Source organism: Nanorana parkeri, unplaced genomic scaffold (genome assembly GCF_000935625.1).
Source record: "Nanorana parkeri isolate BGI_ZX_2015 unplaced genomic scaffold, ASM93562v1 scaffold1505, whole genome shotgun sequence".
NCBI lineage: Eukaryota > Metazoa > Chordata > Amphibia > Anura > Dicroglossidae > Nanorana > Nanorana parkeri.
Genome location: NW_017307773.1, coordinates 217,919 through 241,484, shown reverse-complemented (window position 1 = coordinate 241,484; position 23,566 = coordinate 217,919). Strand labels below are relative to the sequence as shown.

General features: G+C 44.7%; 1 protein-coding gene across 1 annotated transcript in view; it reads right to left on the bottom strand.

Annotated features, from left to right (window-relative positions):
• Window positions 1-3,587: 3,587 nt before the first annotated feature.
• The window catches only part of LOC108798564 (solute carrier organic anion transporter family member 1B3-like), a 22,506-nt gene continuing 2,527 nt past the window's right edge, over window positions 3,588-23,566 (bottom strand). The window contains exons 2-14 of the mRNA XM_018570323.1: window positions 20,273-20,411; window positions 20,048-20,180; window positions 19,833-19,942; window positions 16,655-16,798; window positions 15,153-15,251; window positions 12,120-12,329; window positions 10,542-10,706; window positions 9,033-9,228; window positions 6,535-6,700; window positions 6,265-6,449; window positions 6,013-6,077; window positions 5,785-5,902; window positions 3,588-3,832 (exon numbers count right to left, since the gene is read on the bottom strand). Of these exons, the coding sequence (XP_018425825.1) occupies window positions 3,619-3,832; window positions 5,785-5,902; window positions 6,013-6,077; window positions 6,265-6,449; window positions 6,535-6,700; window positions 9,033-9,228; window positions 10,542-10,706; window positions 12,120-12,329; window positions 15,153-15,251; window positions 16,655-16,798; window positions 19,833-19,942; window positions 20,048-20,180; window positions 20,273-20,411 (1,944 nt within the window). The 3' untranslated portion in view covers window positions 3,588-3,618. The remainder of the gene's footprint in view (window positions 3,833-5,784; window positions 5,903-6,012; window positions 6,078-6,264; window positions 6,450-6,534; window positions 6,701-9,032; window positions 9,229-10,541; window positions 10,707-12,119; window positions 12,330-15,152; window positions 15,252-16,654; window positions 16,799-19,832; window positions 19,943-20,047; window positions 20,181-20,272; window positions 20,412-23,566) is intronic.

The window sequence follows — 23,566 nt, the reverse complement described above, 5'->3', positions numbered from 1 at the left end:
CCTATTAGATGATATGATCAGGACCCTCATACCCCCTGTTCCCTATTAGATGATATGATCAGGACCCTCATACCCCCTGTTCCCTATTAGATGATATGATCAGGACCCTCATACCTCCTGCTACCTATTAGATGATATGATCAGGACCCTCATACCTTCTGTTCCCTATTAGATGATATGATCAGGACCCTCATACCCCCTGTTACCTATGTAAGCTGTAATGATCAGGACCCTCATACCTCCTGTTACCTATGTAAGCTGTAATGATCAGGACCCTCATACCCCCTGTTACCTATGTAAGCTGTAATGATCAGGACCTTCATATCTCCTGTTACCTCATAGTAGGGATGCACCGATACCAATACTAATATCGGTATTTATAGAACTTCCACAAGTCCCTGTCATTTCCATTACCCCCCAGTGTTGCAGAGCCACTACGACTGGCTGTTATCATTTTGCCTGTGATCTGCACTGTCCAATGACTGCTCAATTACAGGCATTGACTGGCGTGAGCATGCCTGTTTAAAGTAGGCACTTATATCAAAGGTGATCTGACTGGCTGGCTGTTTAATTACTAGGGGTGCACCGATACCGATATTAGTATCCGTGCCCATGCTGAGTATTTGGGCAAGTACTCATACTCGCCCAAATGCTCCGATGCCTAGCCCAATACTTCCGGTATCAGGAAGCCGGGCAGCGCATCATTACACAGCGCCCGGCTTCCTGATTGGCCGGGAAGCCGGCTCCATGCTTTCTCGTCACCTAGTGATGAGAAGCATGGGGGCGGCTTGTCTGCTAATCGGGAAGCCGGGTGGCAAGTCTTTACATGCCGCCTGGCTTCCTTAATGGGACTTCCGGTATTCGGTATCGTCGAGTACCGGAAAAAAAATATCAGTACTCGAACTTGATACCGAAATACCGGTATCGGTGCATCCCTACCTATTAGATGTAAGCTGTAATGATCAGGACCTTCATACCCCCTGTTCCCTATTAGATATAAGCTGTAATGATCAGGACCCTCTAACCCGAGCACTCCATCCTGGAGTAGAAGGGGAGAGGGTCACATGTTCCCTAATACCCAGAAGTAGCAGGAATTTCCAAGGACCCCGGAAGGTGCACTCAGCAGGGGGACATGAAGAAGGTTGGTATCAGTGGGTGAGGGGGTGGTGGTGGTGTGGGGAGGGTGGCCTGTCAAGGGAACCTGTTCAGTATTGGAGATCAGCCTTAAATCATGTGTTTACTCTTCCTCTTAATGATCTTCCCAGAATTTTTGGTAAACTTTTTGAAAAACCTACAAAAACATTTGAGTGCAAAGAAGACTTGTCCAAGCTTTTTTTTTAACCTTTGGATGGAGTGTATAAGAGTTTTTATTCCAGATGGGCACAGTCACCAGATCAGGAAGTGAGGGGACATGTCTCCTGGGGACACACACAAAAAGCAATACTAACTCTTCCACACTCCATCCAAAGCTATATAAAAAACTTGACCCGGAGTCCCACTTTAAAGGGTCACTAAGTCTTGTATAAAAAGTTTTAGATTGACCGGCAGTCATCGTATCCTGACCTGTGTCCACCAATTACCCAATCAGGTTCCAGGAACATCTCTCTTCTCTATGTTGTTCCCCTTTTTGGGTGTTTGCAGCGTACACAGTGTGCCACGGTGTGATGTGCCTCTTTAGTAAATCATTTCCTCTTATGGGAAGAGCTGCATTCTTATTAAAAGCTGTGCATGTTAATAACAAGCACAGGAATACAGATATTGGACATCTATGGAACTTTTACTCATTACGATTCACAGAGTCCTGGACCGAGCAGCCCACAGGAGCCCCCAACATCCACCCTCACACATACCAGACTTTTTGGCAAATGTCAGTATTGTCAGCTTGTTGCTCGGTGTGTGCGGGTGGGATTTTAGGTCTGTGCACAGCAAAAAACGACATAATAAACCAAAAACATGCGACAACTCAGTTTCTTATAGTTTTTTTGTGGCGTCTGTAACAACCTGTGATCATATCACTCCAAATTCATCAAATGTCACATAGACAGGTGAGGCTGAGGAAGGAAACGTTGTCCAGAGAGCTGACATTCAGGGGGTCTGGTGATGCATCAGACTATGAGAATCAAGTTCCGTGCATTGGAAATGTAAAAATGTGAGATTTGGCCAACGCAAAACCCTGCAGGTCAAGAAAAGCTAACCCTAATGCTAACCCTAACTTTAATGCTAACCCTAATTCTAACCTTAACCCTAATGCTACGTGCTAACCCTAACCTTAATGCTAACACTAATACTAACCCTAATGCTAATCCTAACGCTAACCCTTATCCTAACCTTAACCCTAATGCTAAGTGCTAACCCTAACCTTAATGCTAACCCTAATCCTTATGCTAACCCTAATTCTAACCCTGACACTAATACTAACCCTAATGCTCACCTGAACCTTAATGCTAACCCTAATCCTAACCTTAACCCTAATGCTAAGTGCTAACCCTAACCTTAATGCTAACCCTTAGGCTAATTCTAATGCTAATCCTAACCCTAATGCTAACCCTTGCTCTGACCCAAATCCGAACCCTTTGTTAGTAAACAAAGCCATGTGATTACCTTGTCAGCACTGTCATGGTGATCACATGGTTGTTGGTAAACAAAGCCACGTGACTGGCATGACATCGCTGCCACAGTGATCACATGACTTTGCTGTATATAAACATAGGGTTAGCATTAGGGTTAGTGTTATCCATGTATTAATGTGTCAGCTCCTGATGATTACATAGCATTGTTTTGTAATAAAGCCAATAAATCGTCATATTTGTAAGCGGTTTGTACGGTGAATTGTGAGTCCAGTTTTGAGGACATTTCAGCAAAGACAAACATTTTCCTTTAGAGCTCACATACATGTTACAATCTTTGGGCAATCTCCTTTAGATTTACTAAAACTATGTACTATGATGACCAATGTAAACTAATAGATTTGTACTTAGCCCTTGTACTGGTTGTTGGTAAATATATAGAGAATTGTACAGTGAGATTGTAATGTGCACGGCGAGCTTCATGTGTTCATGTGCAGAAAGCAGCTAACAGACTGTCCTGTGATGGTGCAGCAGTGGCAAAAGGTATCATTCGCTTTACAAAAGAACTATGTGCTGTGGTTTATGCATGTCTGCATATGTGTCTGTGTGGATATATTCCCCTCCACTCCCCCACTGTGACACCTCTCACACCTAGGTCCATTTTTAGCTTTAGATTATTCACACACAGCACTTTGTGTGACACTTTGATTGCATCATTTACACGACATATAATAGCAATTGGTCTGATATGGACCCATAAAACAAGTAATACATTTTCCAGCATCCATTGCAGCATTCCCGCCATGTAAAGGTGCAGGAAGTCACATTCGGTCATTTGAAATGTTTGTTTTTGCGTAGAGAGGTCGGAAATTTCCCCTTCAACTGAGTTCCATCCACTGAAGACAGACTAAAGCTTTCACTGATATGCTCCACTACCGCGTGTAGGTCAAGTCAGGAAGGTTGTGGCCACTGATCGGGACACCCAAACTAGAAGTCTGAACAAGTTGTAATATGTCCTGGGAAGGGGGAGGGTAGTCATGATAGAACTCCATCACATGCAGGATTCCTTCTCCACTTCCAGTGCTACACATTCCTCTTTAGTGGCGTCTTCTGGGTGTGCCTTCTTCATGGTGCCGCCATTTTCCTCCTGCACACCATCTTCTGGTGATTTTTTTGAAACTCTCTTCTTAACCATACATATATACCAAAAGAATAGGATGAACGATGGGGCTCTGATCCCAGTTGTGAGACCTAAGAAGGAATTTCTGCAGAAGGTAATAAACAGGATTTTAATTTGGATCTCCAAACAAGTGAAAGCACAAATAAAACAAATCTATGGGAAATGTTCGCCTACCTGTGACTAAGACTTGGAATCAGTGGCCTTGTCCCAGAGACTACACCAGGGCATTGATGACCTTATCCCACAGAGTAAGGTTAGGCATTAATGGCCTTATCCCAGACGCTAAAACAGGGCAGTGATGGCCTTATCCCAGAAACTATAGCCAAGCATTGACCTCATCCCAGAGACTAAGGCTTGGCATTGATGGCCTTATTCCCGAGAGTAAGGTTGGGCATTGATGGCGTTATCCCAAAGGCTACAACAGGGCAGTGATGGCCTTACCCCAGAGACTAAGGCCAATCACAGACCTCATCCCAGAGACTAAGGCTGGGCATTGATGGCCTATTCCAGAGAGTAGAGTCAGGAAGTGATAGCCCTATCCTGGAGACTATGCCTAAACATTGATGGCCTTATAAGACACTAAGGCCAATATTAATTACCTTATCCCAGAGATTATGCCTGGACACAGATGCTCTCATTCCAAATACAAAGGCCAATTATTTTTGACCTTATCCCATTAGCCTAGATATTGATGCATAGAGAGATTAAGACTGGGAATTGATTACCTTATTTTAGAGACTAAGATTGGCCATTAATTGTCTTAATCTGTCCAGTTGTCATGGCCCGATAAGAGGACTGGTTTAGGATTAGGCATTCATTGATGGCCTTATCCCAGAGACTAATGCTATGCATTGATGGTCTTTTTTAAGCCTCCATCCTATTTTCAGGGCCCAATAAGAGGATTGGGTTAGGATTAGGCAGCACAGGGCATCCCTGGGGTAAAAAAAATAAAATTTCTCCAATGCAGAAGAGAGATCTTCCTTCTTGGTAATCCTCACAACTTGGCAGAAGATGTTGCCCCCACACGTGCCACAATATTCAGCCATATCACAGCATATCACAATGGAAGGGAAGAAGATGCTACTGCTTTATTGTTCTCAATAAGGCAGCTTCATATCTTCTAAACCAGTGGTTCTGAACCTGTGTAACCTCGGGACCCACAATTGTTCTCGGTCATTAAGTCACGACCCAAGTTGCACTGCAATGGAACGCAAAGCACTGCGGTACTGCGCTTTTTTGTGCAGGTGATCGAACAGTGGGTGGGAGGTGCATTTGGGGTTCCATTCAAATGAATGGAAATACAACGCACCTCCAACACCAGAACGCATGGTAGGTGCCCTCAAAAACACTGACAAACACACACAACCACAGACATAATTTTTTTCCTTTTTTTTAAGATCCACCCAGTCTCCCTTTCTTACGAAAACTGGAGTGGATCCTATACCTGGGTTCTGTGTAGGCTGCTGTGCTGTGATGGAGCTCCATTCATATGTGTATTGTTTGTACAGCTCCCTTGTGCGCCTGTAGAGGTATCGGGAGGTAGAATGTGATGTCACTCCAGGGTGTGCAAGGGAGATGTAAGCAATGCACGTATGGATGGAGCTTCCACGGGGCCATAGCCCCAGCCCATCCCACTTCAAGTCGACAATCGGCGCCAGGCAGCATATTTTGAATGGCTGCTCGGTGCGAAAACTGACAGTGCTGCGCTAGGGGGAGGCAGAGGAGTCGACCCACTGGGCACGGCGCCATGACCCACTTTCGGGTCATGACCCACCAGTTGAGAACCAAGGTTCTAAACCACCCTAATCCAAGTGTTAGAGGTAAATTGCTGGATGTTATCAAGGCTAAACAATTAGTGCATTTTGATTGGCAAGGTTAGCTCTTAAAGGACAGCAATCCCTTAGGTAGAGGCCCATTGCACCACAACATTTTCAACACGTTGATCAACTGCTCAAATGAATTGCCTGTCTGCAGTAAAGTTTCCTTAGAGAATTGGTAGTGTAAATAAGGATACGCAAGTTCCATTAAGGCACTCACCGGAAGGATTCAGCATCGTACATCCGACAGGCCCCTTTTCCTCCACAGAACTTTGTCCCCCATTTCAGGCAGGTTTTATCTATTATGGCTCCAAAATAAATGGGAGCGGGAATTCCACCTTTGACAGGAAGACAGAACAACACATATTAAGAGAGCTGGTTCCTAAATCTGATCTTGAAAACCAACCCATCATCTCTTAGAGGAATCTACCACAGCATTCATACCCACCTAACGTTCTCACTAGTAACATATAGACCCCCATCGCTAGTGACTTAAGTTCTGGACTCACCGACCTGCAGTATAGAAATGGAGACAGGTCAGTGCATTGTAAAGCCTGTACATAGGAAGGAATGTGTAGGCACAGCTCACAGATGATCTCTGAATAGAAATTTCCTGGAGCGGATTACTTTTTTCTCTGAACTCTAGTTTGAACACTCTGAATTGCCAATGGGTGGCCACCTGAGAGGCCTGTGAACCTACCAGAGGACAATGACGTAGGATGCAGATCCACCGAACGCAAAGATAAAGGTGCTGATGACCTGTATGATAATGTAGTTTATAAACATGCTGGCGCATTTCTCAGTGCGTGGACAGGTGCCCAGCCTGGCGGACGAATTGGCCGATAGGAAACCCACAGATTCGATACACGAGCAGTTATGGTAAACCTACAAGGACACAAAGCAAAGATAATGATGATAGAACTCTCCACACATCCAGAACAGAGGATTATGGGAACTGGCTGAAACTCACAATGGCCTTTCCAGTCCCTGAGGATGATTTGCAACCAGCAAAACATGCTGACATGTATGTTATATTATTCTCCCCACACACCGGATCCCACCTGCTGGACGGACAGTGGCAGTCAGAGTTACAAGAAGAGAAGAGATTACTCTCCTGAAATGTTTCCACTTTATTCCTGAAATAAAATGAGAATACAACATATTAAAACTCAGAGGCCCCATATTCAATTCAGCACCAAAAATGTCTGTGGCGTTAAAAAGAACCTGTCACAGGAAGTAGGGAGGGGGTGCTGCAGGTACGAAGTGCAGAAATATAGAGGAGCACCACCCAAACCTTCCCGTCATAAGTGAAATCGAGACTGTTCTTACGAGCAAAACTTTAGCATTTCCTGATTGTGCTAAAGCTAACCTACTTCTTCTTAACTGAGCTGCTACAGGTGTGTTCTCCTCAAGGTGATGCACTTCATATTTTGTGACAGGGTCTCTTTAATATGTGTTTTTTGAGTACATTTTTGCATGTGTAAAAACCTGTGCTTTTGAGGGGGACCTGTGGTACTGCTTGCTTTCTGAGTGCCTTAATTTGTGATAAGATGCATGCACTGCTGTATTGCTTACCTTTATGGACTATACCTACTGTATAAGTTAAACGAAACTAAGCTGCAGCTAAGCAGTTTATTTGTGGTGATCCATGCCAAAGCAGGACAAGGAGAGGCTATGGTGGTGGATGTCCACAGTGGAGGTGTGGGCAGAGGCGTATCTACAAAAAATTGCTCCCCTGGCGTCCCACCCAGCTCCTGGCACAAAGTGACCTCACTGGTTGCCAAGAGCTTGGCAGGGCACGGCCAGGAGTGTTCTGACTGCATTCACTAAGAGTCAGGTGGGAAGATGTGTATGGCCAGTTCCCAGCTATGGGGCATATACACTATATTGCCAAAAGTATTGGGACACCCCTCCAAATCATTGGATTCAGGTGTTCCGTGACATTTCCTTGCTACTAAATATTCCACGGTCACCTGTTACTGGTTTTATAACAAAGTGGAAGCAACTGGGAACAACAGCAACTCAGCCAGGAAGTGGTAGGCCACGTAAAATGACAGCGCGGGGTCAGCACATGCTGAAGCGCACAGTGCGCAGAAGTCGCCAACTGTCTGCAGAGTTAATAGCTACAGACCTCCAAACTTCGTGTGGCCTTCAGATTGGCACAACAACAGTGCGTAGAGAGCTTCATGGAATGGGTTTCCATGGCCGAGCAGCTGCATCCAAGCCTTACATCACCAAGTGCAATGCAAAGCGTCGGATGCCGTGGTGTAAAGCACGCCGCCACTGGACTCTAGAGAAGTGGAGACGTGTTCTCTGGAGTGACCAATCACGCTTCTCTGTCTGGCAATCCGATGGACGTGTCTGGGTTTGGCGGTTGCCAGGAGAACGGTACTTGCCTAACTGCATTGTGCCCAGTGTAGAGTTTGGTGGAGGGGGGATTATGGTGTGCGGTTGTTTTTCAGGGGTTGGGCTTGGCCCCTTAGTTCCAATGAGGGGAACTTCATCAGGACATCAGGAAGGCATCCGCACACCAAGACATTTTGGCCAATTTCATGTTCCCAACTTTGTGAGAACAGTTTGGGGATGGCCCCTTCCTGTTCCAACATGACTGCGCACCAGTGTCCTGACCTCAACCCGATAGAACACCTTAGGGATGAATTAGAGCGGAGACTGCCAGCCCGGCCTTCTCATCCAACATGAGAATGCCTAAACATTTGTAATTGCAACAATTTTCTGCGCAAAGTGGTGCATCATCTGAGAGAAATTCAGGGGTGCCAATATTTTTGCAAATTACTGTATCTATATACTGTATATGTACTGTATAGTGACAAATTGAGAGCAGGCTCGCCTGGAGGCAATACACTCCCCCTCACTGGTGCAGCAAAAAACACAGTAAATTGTGTATTGGTATTCAAGGATGTTCCTTCTCAACTCAACTAAGGAGACACACTTTGGCATGTTTGCTTTGGGAGCGGGAGGACCTTCTCCAGGCACTGGGCTAACCCTCAGAGCAATACTATGCCTCTCCCTGTTTAGATGTAGTTTGGGATGCATCACGCCTATGAACACAAATGTGAATGAATCCCAGTACAGGTCTGAAATCCAAAACACATACAAAAAAAGTCTGTGAAGCTTCTCATTCATCCAGGTCATGTATATCTGTAAAAAATAAATCAAGGTAACTGGGCTTGCTTTATTGTTCTGGAAGACATTTTGCTGGTCATCCAACCAGCTTTCTCAATTCTAAGTTCTGAATTGAGAAAGCTGGTCGGATGACCAGCGAAACGTCTTCAAGAAAAATACTGTAAGTCCAGTTGCCTTGATTTATTTGTTACATGTACAGTATATAAAAACCAATCACCAGAAAAAAACACTGTATGTTTCTGCAGACGTGTCACAAAGAGGACTGATGTCGGGAAAAATATTTGTGATGTATGTGATGCATTTTTAAGTCATTGATCAACTTGCCCGTTGTAAGTCACCGTGATCCCAGCGACATCTTTGTTCTCGCAGCCAATCATAAACACAGAAAGAGACAGGAGGAAGGAGACAAGCGTTGCAGTAAAAGCCATTTTAGACGCTGACAGTATACCAAACTTGTACTTCTTCATGATCAGCCCTCCGAGGAATATGCCGGTAGCGGCCGCCGGTAAGGAGGAGGCTCCTGCAACATGACAAAATCTAATTGTTACGCATCAGATGAAATAGCCATATACTGGTGATTATCATCCATCACTTACTACACCCAATTCATGTTTCATTTCATTCTTTTGAGTGACATCCGTGCCTAATGGAGGTTTCAAGTCTTCTACAGAAATTTTCCATCATGCTTGGGTTTATTTGCTGCTCATTATGTGTCATTCCCAAGAGAAAGATGTAAATTTAGGTGTACATTAAGACAAAAACAATTTTTCTAGTTTTCCTGCTAGTCGGAGAGATTCCCGCTCACTTCCTGTCCTGCTGCCAATGTTTTACCAGAGAGGAAGTGAAGGAAAACCTCAAACTGCGACACAGACAGGAATAAAAATCTGACCGGGGTTCTAGCCTTCCCCTACGTCCGGAAGCCGGGTGTCACCCAGAGCGGGTACAGGGTGACAACCCGTTGTGACATCATCACGCATGCGTGTGACATCACCACGTACGTTTGCGATGACATCACGCGCATGCACGACCATCTTGGTGATACCTGCCGGTTTTTCTATCGAAAGTTCCAACTCCTCGAGATCTCCAACCATCTGACTTCCGGTTTAGTTAGAAGTAAGAGGTTTGGCCGAGAAGGCTCTCCTGCACGTGTGCCACCCGTGGCATTTCCCTATACACATACTACACAGCAATAAAGTATTAAAATGAGCTAGGGTCAGACTAATCCGGCACGTTATTCATCTGAGTGTCGCCACTCAATATGTCCGTCGCTTGTGGCCAATTAGTGTGACCCTACTAAATTGTAATACTTTATTGCTGTGTAGTATGTGTAAAGTGAAATGCCGCGGGTGGCGCACGTGCAGTAGAGCCTTCTCAGCCAAACCTCTTACTTCTAACTAAACCGGAAGTCAGATGGTTGGAGATCTCGAGGAGTTGGAGTTTTCGATAGAACACCGGCAGCCATTTTTGTGATGGACAATGGCAGAGAGAGGAGGAGAGTTCACCCAGCGCGATAAGGTTATGTGGCCCCGGGGGGGGGGGGGGGGGTTCTGTAGTTCACAGAGATAGCTGGAAACAATATAACTGATAAAAGTCAATAGCACAGGAAGTTATCAAGTTATCAGCTCACAAGGTTTCTGGTAAGATCAACAGCTATTTTTTGCACTTAGAGAACACTTTCAAAAGTATACTTAGCAGACCAAATGGGAGCAATTAAGTAGAATTTACATACACTTTAAAAGGTCAATATTGCACCATGAGACTTTATTCAGTTCCATATTCTCAATGTACCAATGCGATATTATGAGGTCATGTGACTGCTAGTCCGGGACTCACCAGTGATGAAGTTGGACCTGGAGATGGACTGTCCGTACTGCTGCTCCATGTATTTAGGTTTGTATGTTATGAAGCCAATGAAGCTGTTCACTTGTAGCAGGGTCATGACCATCAGCAGGACATACAGACGGTTACATGCCAGTTTCTTCAGCGCCAGGATAAAGCCTGAAAGGAAGGCACACTTGAGGTTACATCCCAACTCTGAGCTATTTTTTAATGTCCCCCAGAAAGCAGTTAAAAAAACAGAAGCCGCTTAGGCTGCAATGCTCATGTTCCATCTGGTGCTGTCCTCTGCAGTACCTCTTCTATGCCACAAGATGTCCTCAGTCTTCTGGGCTGAATTACACTCAATCGGGAAGACTGAGGACAGGCTATTAGTGCAGGGTGTCATGGCCCCGTCCTCTGAGCAAGGCACCCTGCACTCCCAGTGTATTGATGTAAAGCATGATGCATTGGTGCTCTCTGTATCATCCAGGACTCCCACTGCTTAAAGGGAATGCAAAAGCCACTGGCAGATCTCTCACCTTTTATAGTCGCCTTTTTCTGAGGCTCCATCATTTCTTTCTCTTTAAATATCAGTAAGTTGGGGGACTTCTGTCCCTCCGGCTTCTTCATACTCTTCGGCAGGAAGCAGAATGGAATGGCCGCCAGCAGGCTGACTACACCGGCGACAAGGAATCCCATCCACCAGGCGCCCACCCATCGCGTGTCCTGCGGGGAGATGGTCACCTCGTCTGCAAGAAGTACATTCACTGATATATGTGTTTGTACATTGCCATGGCACCCAGATGCTGACATTCTATTATTACTGCCTTGTTATATTTATTTTCCACCAACTATTGCAGAACAGCAGCTGGAAAATGTATTCCATGTGATACTTTTATGAAGATTAATTATTAGGACTGCAGCTAACGACTATTTTCAAAATCGATTAGTTAGACGATTATTAAGTTCGATTAATCGGTTAATCGGATAGAAAAAAATGGCTCCAGTGAGCAAGCTTGAAGCGGTGGGAGAAAAAAAAAAGTGTGGTGTGCAATATAGTGAAATGGAAAGTGTAAAATTATACAGCAATCAATGCAGAATGGCACCAGCTATAGAGGACTACAAATCCCAGCAATAGTACATTATACAGCACAATGCAGAATACCCCCAGCTATAGAGGAATACAACAAATCCCAGTAATAATATATTATAGCTGGCGGTATTCTGCATTGCGCTGTATAATGTATTGCTGGGATTTGTTGTATTCCTCTATAGCTGGTAGTATTCTGCGCGCATTGCGCCGCTGTATAATGTATTATTGCTGGTTGGAATTTGTGGTATTCCTCTATAGCTGGTGGTAAATGATTGTGCTGTATGATTATACAGCGCAATGCAGAATATACCACCAGCCATAGAGAAATACAACAAATCCCAGCAATACATTATACATACAGTGTACAATGTATTGCTGGGATATGTATTCCTCTATAGCTGGTGGTATATATACAGCGCAATGCACCATCAGCTATAGAGAATACAACAGTTCCCACTATCCCAGCAATACATTGCAAAAGCCACTGGCAGATCTCTCACCTTTTATAGTCGCCTTTTTCTGAGGCTCCATCATTTCTTTCTCTTTAAATATCAGTAAGTTGGGGGACTTCTGTCCCTCCGGCTTCTTCATACTCTTCGGCAGGAAGCAGAATGGAATGGCCGCCAGCAGGCTGACTACACCGGCGACAAGGAATCCCATCCACCAGGCGCCCACCCATCGCGTGTCCTGCGGGGAGATGGTCACCTCGTCTGCAAGAAGTACATTCACTGATATATGTGTTTGTACATTGCCATGGCACCCAGATGCTGACATTCTATTATTACTGCCTTGTTATATTTATTTTCCACCAACTATTGCAGAACAGCAGCTGGAAAATGTATTCCATGTGATACTTTTATGAAGATTAATTATTAGGACTGCAGCTAACGACTATTTTCAAAATCGATTAGTTAGACGATTATTAAGTTCGATTAATCGGTTAATCGGATAGAAAAAAATGGCTCCAGTGAGCAAGCTTGAAGCGGTGGGAGAAAAAAAAAAGTGTGGTGTGCAATATAGTGAAATGGAAAGTGTAAAATTATACAGCAATCAATGCAGAATGGCACCAGCTATAGAGGACTACAAATCCCAGCAATAGTACATTATACAGCACAATGCAGAATACCCCCAGCTATAGAGGAATACAACAAATCCCAGTAATAATATATTATAGCTGGCGGTATTCTGCATTGCGCTGTATAATGTATTGCTGGGATTTGTTGTATTCCTCTATAGCTGGTAGTATTCTGCGCGCATTGCGCCGCTGTATAATGTATTATTGCTGGTTGGAATTTGTGGTATTCCTCTATAGCTGGTGGTAAATGATTGTGCTGTATGATTATACAGCGCAATGCAGAATATACCACCAGCCATAGAGAAATACAACAAATCCCAGCAATACATTATACATACAGTGTACAATGTATTGCTGGGATATGTATTCCTCTATAGCTGGTGGTATATATACAGCGCAATGCACCATCAGCTATAGAGAATACAACAGTTCCCACTATCCCAGCAATACATTTAAAAAAAACAATCGCCATGTGTGGTGGGAGCAGGCACTCTCATTTTTGGATGCGAGATTTACATATGAATAAGCCTCGACTCACTCTCCCCCAAAAATTTCCGTACGTTGCTAGAGTGTTCGGGTTTTGCTGAAAGAAAAGGTGGGAACCCTAATCGTGGGCCTGTCAGGTGCCGTTCCCCCTCAATCGTTGGCGGGCAGCGGCGAGTCAGGGAGCTCAAAGCTGGGAGGGGAGGAGGAGAGGCGTGGGTCGTGTGTGGAGCCGCGAGCAGGCTAACTAATCGATAGCCGACTAATCGATGATGGAGAACGTTGACAACGTTTTCTATCGTCGATTTTAATCGACTACATTGATTAGTTGTTGCAGCTCTATTAATTATATCTTGTGTGAATGATAAATGAAATAGTATATATAGGTAGCACAACACACACTTTTGTGGAAAGCGATGTGATCTTTACATTATGACCTCGATATTGCTCTATATAATGTAAAACTATATAAGATTTGTTCTAAAGCTCCCTGAAAGTCAATCCAAGAATCAGTATTATTAGTCCTTGACCTTAATGCTATAGACTCACCCATATCCACAAAGCCAACATCAACGTAGAGTTTGGCAAAGAAGGAACCCAACATGAAGCCGGCCATTGGACCAAACAGACCCACCGCATGCAGAAACGCTACAGGGTAGAAATAGAGTAAGATAAGCGCTCTCCACAACATAAGATACATGATAACTATAAAGAAAATCCTAATAAACAGGCACAGTTATCCTTTTGGTTCTATATGAATAATAGTTTGGTATGTTTTCTTTCTTTTCCACTACTGTAAAAAAATGAAACTTTTTATACTCAGGGAAAGATAGAATATTACATATGAATATTTTACATTGTCATTTTTAGCCTGCTGGTTGTTGCCCGTTGCATACAAAGGTCAATAGCTCAAGCTATGTACCAGAACAGTAACCCCACCCCGTTCTTCCATATAGATTAATCTGAGGTTGCAATCAGAGACAGAGTGCCTGAAAGGAGACAACTACTGCTCTACTCTCTCGGCTGTAGATCCTCCAATCATCTCTGAATTGGTGCTGACACTGTCCTTCCTTCTGGAGGGCGGCTACTTTTGTTCCCCATGGTCCCTGTGTGTGTTGTAAAGTAGCCACCACTCCAAGCTCAAAGGACTACAATCTCAGGTTTACTTTACTAATTTGTATTGAGATTGTAGTCCATCACAGGAGTGAGTTTGTAACAGTGGATACTTTACAACAGGCACAGGGACTTGAGGATCTACAGCCGAGTGATACACAAATACGATACATTTTTGTTAATAGTTAAGGTACTTGAATGCATTCTTAAAGGAGAACTATGAGGTAAGTGCTTTTCACTCACCTTGAGAATACAACAGTTCCCACTATCCCAGCAATACATTTAAAAAAAACAATCGCCATGTGTGGTGGGAGCAGGCACTCTCATTTTTGGATGCGAGATTTACATATGAATAAGCCTCGACTCACTCTCCCCCAAAAATTTCCGTACGTTGCTAGAGTGTTCGGGTTTTGCTGAAAGAAAAGGTGGGAACCCTAATCGTGGGCCTGTCAGGTGCCGTTCCCCCTCAATCGTTGGCGGGCAGCGGCGAGTCAGGGAGCTCAAAGCTGGGAGGGGAGGAGGAGAGGCGTGGGTCGTGTGTGGAGCCGCGAGCAGGCTAACTAATCGATAGCCGACTAATCGATGATGGAGAACGTTGACAACGTTTTCTATCGTCGATTTTAATCGACTACATTGATTAGTTGTTGCAGCTCTATTAATTATATCTTGTGTGAATGATAAATGAAATAGTATATATAGGTAGCACAACACACACTTTTGTGGAAAGCGATGTGATCTTTACATTATGACCTCGATATTGCTCTATATAATGTAAAACTATATAAGATTTGTTCTAAAGCTCCCTGAAAGTCAATCCAAGAATCAGTATTATTAGTCCTTGACCTTAATGCTATAGACTCACCCATATCCACAAAGCCAACATCAACGTAGAGTTTGGCAAAGAAGGAACCCAACATGAAGCCGGCCATTGGACCAAACAGACCCACCGCATGCAGAAACGCTACAGGGTAGAAATAGAGTAAGATAAGCGCTCTCCACAACATAAGATACATGATAACTATAAAGAAAATCCTAATAAACAGGCACAGTTATCCTTTTGGTTCTATATGAATAATAGTTTGGTATGTTTTCTTTCTTTTCCACTACTGTAAAAAAATGAAACTTTTTATACTCAGGGAAAGATAGAATATTACATATGAATATTTTACATTGTCATTTTTAGCCTGCTGGTTGTTGCCCGTTGCATACAAAGGTCAATAGCTCAAGCTATGTACCAGAACAGTAACCCCACCCCGTTCTTCCATATAGATTAATCTGAGGTTGCAATCAGAGACAGAGTGCCTGAAAGGAGACAACTACTGCTCTACTCTCTCGGCTGTAGATCCTCCAATCATCTCTGAATTGGTGCTGACACTGTCCTTCCTTCTGGAGGGCGGCTACTTTTGTTCCCCATGGTCCCTGTGTGTGTTGTAAAGTAGCCACCACTCCAAGCTCAAAGGACTACAATCTCAGGTTTACTTTACTAATTTGTATTGAGATTGTAGTCCATCACAGGAGTGAGTTTGTAACAGTGGATACTTTACAACAGGCACAGGGACTTGAGGATCTACAGCCGAGTGATACACAAATACGATACATTTTTGTTAATAGTTAAGGTACTTGAATGCATTCTTAAAGGAGAACTATGAGGTAAGTGCTTTTCACTCACCTCATAGTTCTAGCCGACCTGTGACAATGAAACTGTCACAGGTCGGCTCAGTAGATCGGGAGGTGAGCGAACACATACCATCGTTCGCTCACCTCTCGATCCTGTCACGGCTCTCTGCCGTGACAGGGGAGGGGCTGCATTCCCCCCTCCCCGCTCCGATCCTCCAGCGCTGACTGGCGGAACGGACGGGGGAGGGGACGGGTACAGCTGGCTCTGCCCCTAGGTAGGCAGAGCCAGCTGTCACTCACGCAGCTGGACGGATCCAGACATAATTGTCGGGATCTGCTTCAGCTGCGGCATCTCAGTATACCGCGAGCAGCAGCTTGCGGTATACTGAGCTTTGGGTGATGGGAGGACGCTAGTTTGTGTCCTCCCGTTACCCTAAGGAGAACTATGGGGAAAAGCCCTAACCCCATAGTTCTCCTTTAATATTTAACTTCTGGTAATCTTGTGTCATGGTTGCTCCCTTTTATTAAAAGTTTATTTTGTATGAATAGTTACCAACTAATCTAAAACATCAGTTTAATGTATCAACATAAACATTAAAAAATTATTTGATATTGAACTGAAACCACTTTCTTATAAGGTACAGTGTATGTATCCATATCTCTATACCTATATAGTGTATATACGTCTATATCTATGGACTGTATCTGTATCAATATGTCATGTAAAGAGGCAGTGGAGGATTTTACCCAGATAGAGAGCCGTGTTTTCACTTTCGGCAAAATCATCAATGTATGAAATACCCAACGGGGTGATGGGAGTCTCTCCGATTCCACGCAGCATGTTCCCAATTAGGATGTACACCCACATGTTGTTGCCTGTCTTGCTGCACTCTGAAATACAATGTAACAAAACAAGATTGAACAGACCATGGACCACAAAACAAACCATGGACCACAAAACAGACCATTGACCACAAAACAGACCATGGACCACAGTGAAGGGTCTCTTGGCTGCCGGGAGCGCGTTACAAGGTTATTGGGGGCTTATTGTGCCATGCTATGTGAATATGCAATTAAATGAATGTTATTGACTATTTTTTTTTGGTTGGTACAAGTTGCATTAACTTGAGGTTTCTTCCGAGTTTACATCCTCCCACCCTACTTTTTTGTTACTATCACAGCTTTATTTGTGTGGTTACTTTGCCAAGTTTCCAACAATAAAATGGCCTCATATTGAATCCATGAGTGGGATCTGGGTAGTTGAATGCCTACCATTAACTTTTGGTTAGGACGCCACGGCCTTTAGGTTGAGGCTTCTTCCCAGTTCCCACCCTACTTTCTTGTTACTGTCACAGCTTTATTGGTGGGGTTTACCTTGTCATGTTGCCAGTGATCATATGGCCTCATATTGATCCCATGAGTGGGATCTGGGTTGCTGGTGTAACGAGAACCGCCGACTCCGCTCACCTGGGGTCCGGGGAGGGCACGGTTCCGCCGCTTCTCGCCGCCGGTGTTCTGTCGGCACTGTGGACCTATCGACCTCACGAACCTCTGACGTCACATCCGGTGACCTGAAGTTGTGAAGCTACACAGACGCTAGCTACTGCGCATGCCCCCTGGAAGCATTGAAATCGATGACTATTGCAGAGTCTGTAACCGAGCCTGACACTGCGCCTGCGCGCCTATCAAGACGTCCGCATCAGCCACCTCTATTTAAACCTCAGAACTTGCCGAAACTACACCTATCTACCTCGGATTTTCAGGTACGGTCATACTACAAACTTGATATGCGTAAACTTTTTGAATGTGCATTCATTATTTTACATTGCAAGTCAATACCTAATTATTATAACGCCTACTGTCTCCTGGGACCCCACTGCTCTTCTACTCGCCTGCAGGCCGCTACACATCTCTGGATCGATTGCTCCTGGACCCCTGCACCTTAACTGCCTCCACTTAAACAGCAAGTACTTGTGCTCATTGCACTGCAGCTTAAACCTTAGTGACTGTATAACTAAGAAACGTGGAGTAGCTCTTGTGCTCTATCTAGTGGACTGTTGGGAGATTACATCATTGACTCTAACTAAGGCTGTTACACTCCTGAATTTCAGTTATCATTCCTAACCATTACAAATTGAGGGTACTATATCAAGATAGGGAATATGCTGTAATATCCCTTCTTCCTTTTTTGTTTCTTTTGGCTGTGATGCTTGAACCCTAACTCCCCGTTAAGATTGGGAGTGAAACCAGGGTTCCGTCTGAGTAGCCTCCGCAGTTGCGATCCACAAACCCCGAAACTACCCGAGGTGTTACAGCTGGACGCCTACCATTAACTTTTGGTTAGGACGGCCTTTAGGTTGAGGGTTTTTCCGAGTTTCCATCCTCCCGCCCTACTTTCTTGTTACTGTCGCAGCTTTATTGGTGGGGTTCCAGCGATCATATGGCTTCATATTGATCCCATCAGTGGGATCTCGGTTGCTGGACGCATACCATTAACTTTAGGCTAAAGTGGACCTTTAAGCTGTGTTATGTTAGTTGGAACCTCACAGTTCAGCTTGTTCAGCCTTGTTATCAGCTGGAAATTCCTTGTTGTTTGCCGTTATGTTTGCTATAAGTACATTGTGTAAAATCAATAAAGACATGTCCTTGCCCTCCCAACCTAAACAGTTCAGTGTATTTATTAGGATGAGGAAGAGCAAAGTTCTTTCATTTTTGGCATCATACCTGGGCTTCTTAGCATGTATTGTGCACATTTCAGTGTAAACACACACATGTAGACAATTATTAATGCCGGGTCAGACTGACAGCAATAGCCCTGCAGTGGTCACTTTCTTGTTTTATGAAAGATTGGCAACCCTTTATAAATGATGCAAGCTGAGCTGACAACGCAGTACTGAAATAATGTACTCCCAAGCAGTGTGGGAAGCCCTGTCCAGTTCTCCTATGTGGACTACAGAACACCTCTTCCCTATGTTATGGAGATGAGGAGAGGGAAAAGGTGTTCTGTAGTCCACCAGAGAAGAACTCCTCAGGCTGCATGGTGACACCTCCTCAGGGGTGGGCTCAGAGGAACTGGGCTTAATGACACTGCACATGTTGTGTCAGCGAGGAAGTACAGCCAGGGCTGGATTTCCCACAAGGCCAACCGAGGTCTGGCCTCTGGGCAGCAGGGAGCAGAGGGGCAGCAGGGCTGTGGAATTCCCATCTCCTGACGCCCGGGACATGCAGTTCAGTGGGGAAGCCGCTGCTTGTTTTGTACAAGTTATCTCGGCAATGTCACCAAGATCACTTGTATGGAGCCTGCATATAGGGAGGCGCATTGAGGAACCTGGCCTTGGGGCAGCAGAGAGAGTAAATACGTCCCTGAGTACAGCAGGGGATTTTTTTCACTTTTATCAGGTTTAATAATTTGTATTTATTTATTTGCTGGAGTTCGGCTTTGAAGCAAGCTAGCTGTGTGTAGGAAAATATCTCAGTTTACATTTGATTTTAAAAAAATGTATATCATTCGAATAAACTCAGAATAACAGAAGTGAAACAAAAATTACCTGCAAACAAAATTGAACACAAAACTTTTCCTCCCAAGTCACAAACAATAATAATGATGATAATAATAATAAGAAGAAGAATTATAAGAATGATAATAACAATTGAACACAAAACTTTTCCTCCCAAGTCACATGATGATGATGATAATAATAATAATAATAATAATAAAAGCCACCAGGGGGCAGCACTGTTGCACAACATACAAACTGTACTGTATATTGCTGGTAAGGAGATAATAATTCAATTTATTCTGAATATGAATGAATATGCAGTTGAGTTCTCTTTGTCTCACCTATGCTGGAAGATTTGGCAATTAAAAACAGATTTAGCAATATGACTGTGTATATAGTTCAGGCTCTGTTGTGAGAACTCTTACCTATGTCCGGAGGAGAGAGAGGAATCTGATTGGACATACATGGGGAGATGCTCTCCGTGACATTACTGAGCGACGATGCGGTATGAGCCCTCGACGATTCATATTTATACCTGTGAAAACACGGAGACGTCTGTTACCCCTTCACTGACCAGACTGACCCCCCCTCCCCCACCCCCATAAAACACTGCACAGCCCCATGGGCGGTCATCACATACGGTCCCATGAAGAAGTGTGGCATGGCGGTGAGGAAACTCCCCAGCGACATCACAATGCAGCCAGCGGCGATGATCCGCGGTCGGTGCAGCTTCGCCCCGAAATAGCTGACGAAGGCGATCACCAGCAGATTTCCTGGCGGTGGGAGGGATTAGAGCAGCGTTAAAGAGCGCATTGTCCAAGAATCAAACCGCAATCCAGGAATAAAACCGCAATCAGATATTTACCAATTTCAAAACTTCCATCCACCATTCCCACCGTGGAGGAGGAGATGTCGAAGCGGCGCTCGATCTGCGTAATGGAACTTTTCATGTAACTCCCCGAAAACGCTTTAGAGAAGTACGAGAAACAGAGCGCGGCCAGAAAGATCTAAAATATAGAAGGCGTTGAGAAGTTTATATATTTGTCCTGATGACCGATGTCACTGAAAGGGAAAGAAAATCACAAATTTTGGGTTGTCACCAGAACTGGAATAGATAGGAAATCTTCCAATGGAGACACTACTGTGACCCTGATGACCATCACGGATTTCCCTCTGTTTGGAAGGATTTCCTCTCACTTCCTGTTGTAGCTGTCAGACAGGAAGTAAAAGGGAAATCTCCCCAATGGACACAGATGATAAAAAAGGTGATAGGGGTTATCGCCCTCCCTTGTTCTAACCAAAATTCTACTTCAGTTCTACTTTAACATCAGAGAATCAGGAAGAGTCGTCTGATTACAGCGCAGCTCATTTCACAGCGAAGACTGACTGCACCTTTGACAAAAGTTTAGCAAAAATAGTGTCTACTATCTAGAGGAGCTTTTGTAACTCTCAGGAGCCATTATAAGCCCATTGCAGAACACTTCCCCTCTATGTTATGGAGATGAGAAGAGGGAGAGATGTCCTGTAGCCAGGGGTGTATCTACTGCAAGGCAAACTAGGCATTTGCCTAGGGCGGCACTTTCCAGGGGGCGCCAAAAAAATACAATTCTATTATAAATTATTCATAAATTACTGCCAGTACTCAGGGACCTGGTGCTTCTTTGACTGGGGGATACAACGTGTCCACCTATGCCGCCTACTCCTACATGTATGCTGCAGCTCCTTCCTCTTCCTGGTCAATGTGCTGTGCAATGTATTGGTGTGTGTGACCTTCATCCAGATGCACTGGCAGTTCGGACCTCCCTGGGAAACCGGCACCCAAATGTCTGACTTCAGGCAGCGGAGGAGTGAGATCCAGATGGTCAACGTGCTCATCGGCACCTCCGTGCTGGGTTATGTCTCTAGAGCAGGGCGAGCTACAGAACCCAGGGGCCAAGGCAGAAGATGGCCCCTGGGTTCTGTAGAACTAGAGCGTCTCGCTACCCTGATAGTGCAACCTGTCAGAATCTAGATGCACCGTGCGCATTGTATCCCATGTTGGGTTTAGTCTTGCCTAGGGCAGCACAAAACCAAGATACACCACTGCCTGTAGCCCTATCCTAGGGTGGCAACCCTGCGCCTCTATAGATACAGTACAGTGAGCGTTGTCACCCTAGGACAGGAAGTGTGTGAGTGGCAAATCAAAAGGTGAAAATAAAGAGAACAAAGCCTGAAAAAAAATGAGCCAACACATCCAAGGACTGGCCAGCTGCAATACATCAATCATTGGTTTCCTCTATTGGTAGCGGTATGGCAGAGGGCAGGTGATTGAAGTCATCAATTGTCTTTATTTAGTTGGAAGTTACACAGCATTGTCCCCCCTCCCGACCGATTAATCATTCTCCTGGTCTTCCTCCGACCTCTCACCGTCCTATCTAAGTCAAACAAACTCAAACAAACTCCGGGACCTCCAACCTCTGAGCCCCATCCCAATCCACGTGTGGGCCTGATGTGTATATAACATGGAATGATGTACAAAGGTGGAGATGAGGAGGCCACCCATGAAATGTATATATGTATATATACCGGGGGAAATTTATCAACACTGGAGTAGACAAAATGTGGAGCAGATTTGCATTGCAACCAATCAGCTTCTGTGTCTCATTTTCCAATCTCAACAGAGCAAACTGAACACAGATGCTGATTGGTTGCTATGGGCAACTGCTCCAGATTCTGTTTGCTCCAGTTTTGATAAATTCCCCCCACTGTATATATTTTACTTTCTGTCCTGGAGACACAGCTTAGAGAGTTGTCCCAGGCAAAGGTGTCCCCGTTGGAGGATTTGTCCCTCTCATCTTGCTCTGATGACAACTCCAAATTTTTGGGGGCCCCCCCCCACACCTTTGTCTTGGTGACACCATGACATACAGAGAGGGGGAGTCTCCCGGGCGGGGACTAAGACAGCAATAATACCCTAACAGAGGATCTAATCCTCCCTGTTCCCCATCACTTTAATTGATGATTGCTATGTGATTGATCAACACATTTTATGTATTACCTCAAAACTTTCCCCATATTGTCCTTTACTGCAATTCCATTTTAAAGAGTGAATTTCAGACCGGGGTCTTGGAGGGAGGATTAGGATGGGGAGGGCTATTGCACTAACTAAGGCCAATGTTCATAGTGTGTACTGATTGCATCTATACTATGCAAGGCATTTTCTTTGGTTTTAAAGCCCTGTTGAAGTCTCGCCCTTCTTATCTCTGTGGGGTCTTGTACTCCATGTCATGATTTGTTATTTCTGTCTGGAAATGCCTTAAAATACCTTTTTCTTACAGTGAGAATGCTGCTTCCTGCCCTCCCCCTCCAGTGCTCTGTGATAGCAGAGCTGAGTAGCAGCCACACCCACATTTCAAGTATCCTCATACGGTATTGCAGAGAAGGGGAAGCTGTCAGATAAGATATGGGGTGTGTCAGACCAGAGAGGGGGGCATGTCTGATCTGGTCTGTTACTGAGTGCTGATTACTGTCTGGGTGCAACTCTGATGTCTGTTGGGGTGCCCAGCCATATTTATACATTGCTGTAACAGGAAAATGTGGGTGGGACTATGAAGATTGAGCAAAGTGCCACTAAAGACATGTAATGAAAATATTAAAGCTTTATTGAGGTCACAGAGATCTGCAGTCAGATAACAACCTCCATCTTTTTAGTCCCGCCCCCACTTTCCTGTTATTCTTATCAGACATGCTCTTTTGTGTCTATGTCAACTTTTTCTGAGGACAATGTTGGTTTTAATACCATGTGATCAGGGCCGGTGCTAGACTATTTTGCGCCTTAGGCAAGACCAGCTACTTGCACGCCCCCAGGCCCCCTCCAAGCTTCCACAGGCGATAGATGGATGTAAGTAGCCGGGACAATAGCCAGACTGCTATTGGCTATTTTAATTTAAAATAGCCAAACAGCAGACTGGATATTGAAACACCGGCAGCTGAGCAGAGGAGCGGACCTGAGAGAGAATGTTGTCACTTAGTATCGCTCCTCTGCTCAGTGGGCGGGTGCAATAGCCAGCCTGCAAATTTTGCAATTTGAAATGGGGTGGGGCACAGTGTGAGTGGTCTGCTCAGTGGGCGGGTGCAATAGCCAGCCTGCCATTGGCTTTTGCAATTTGAAATGGGGGGG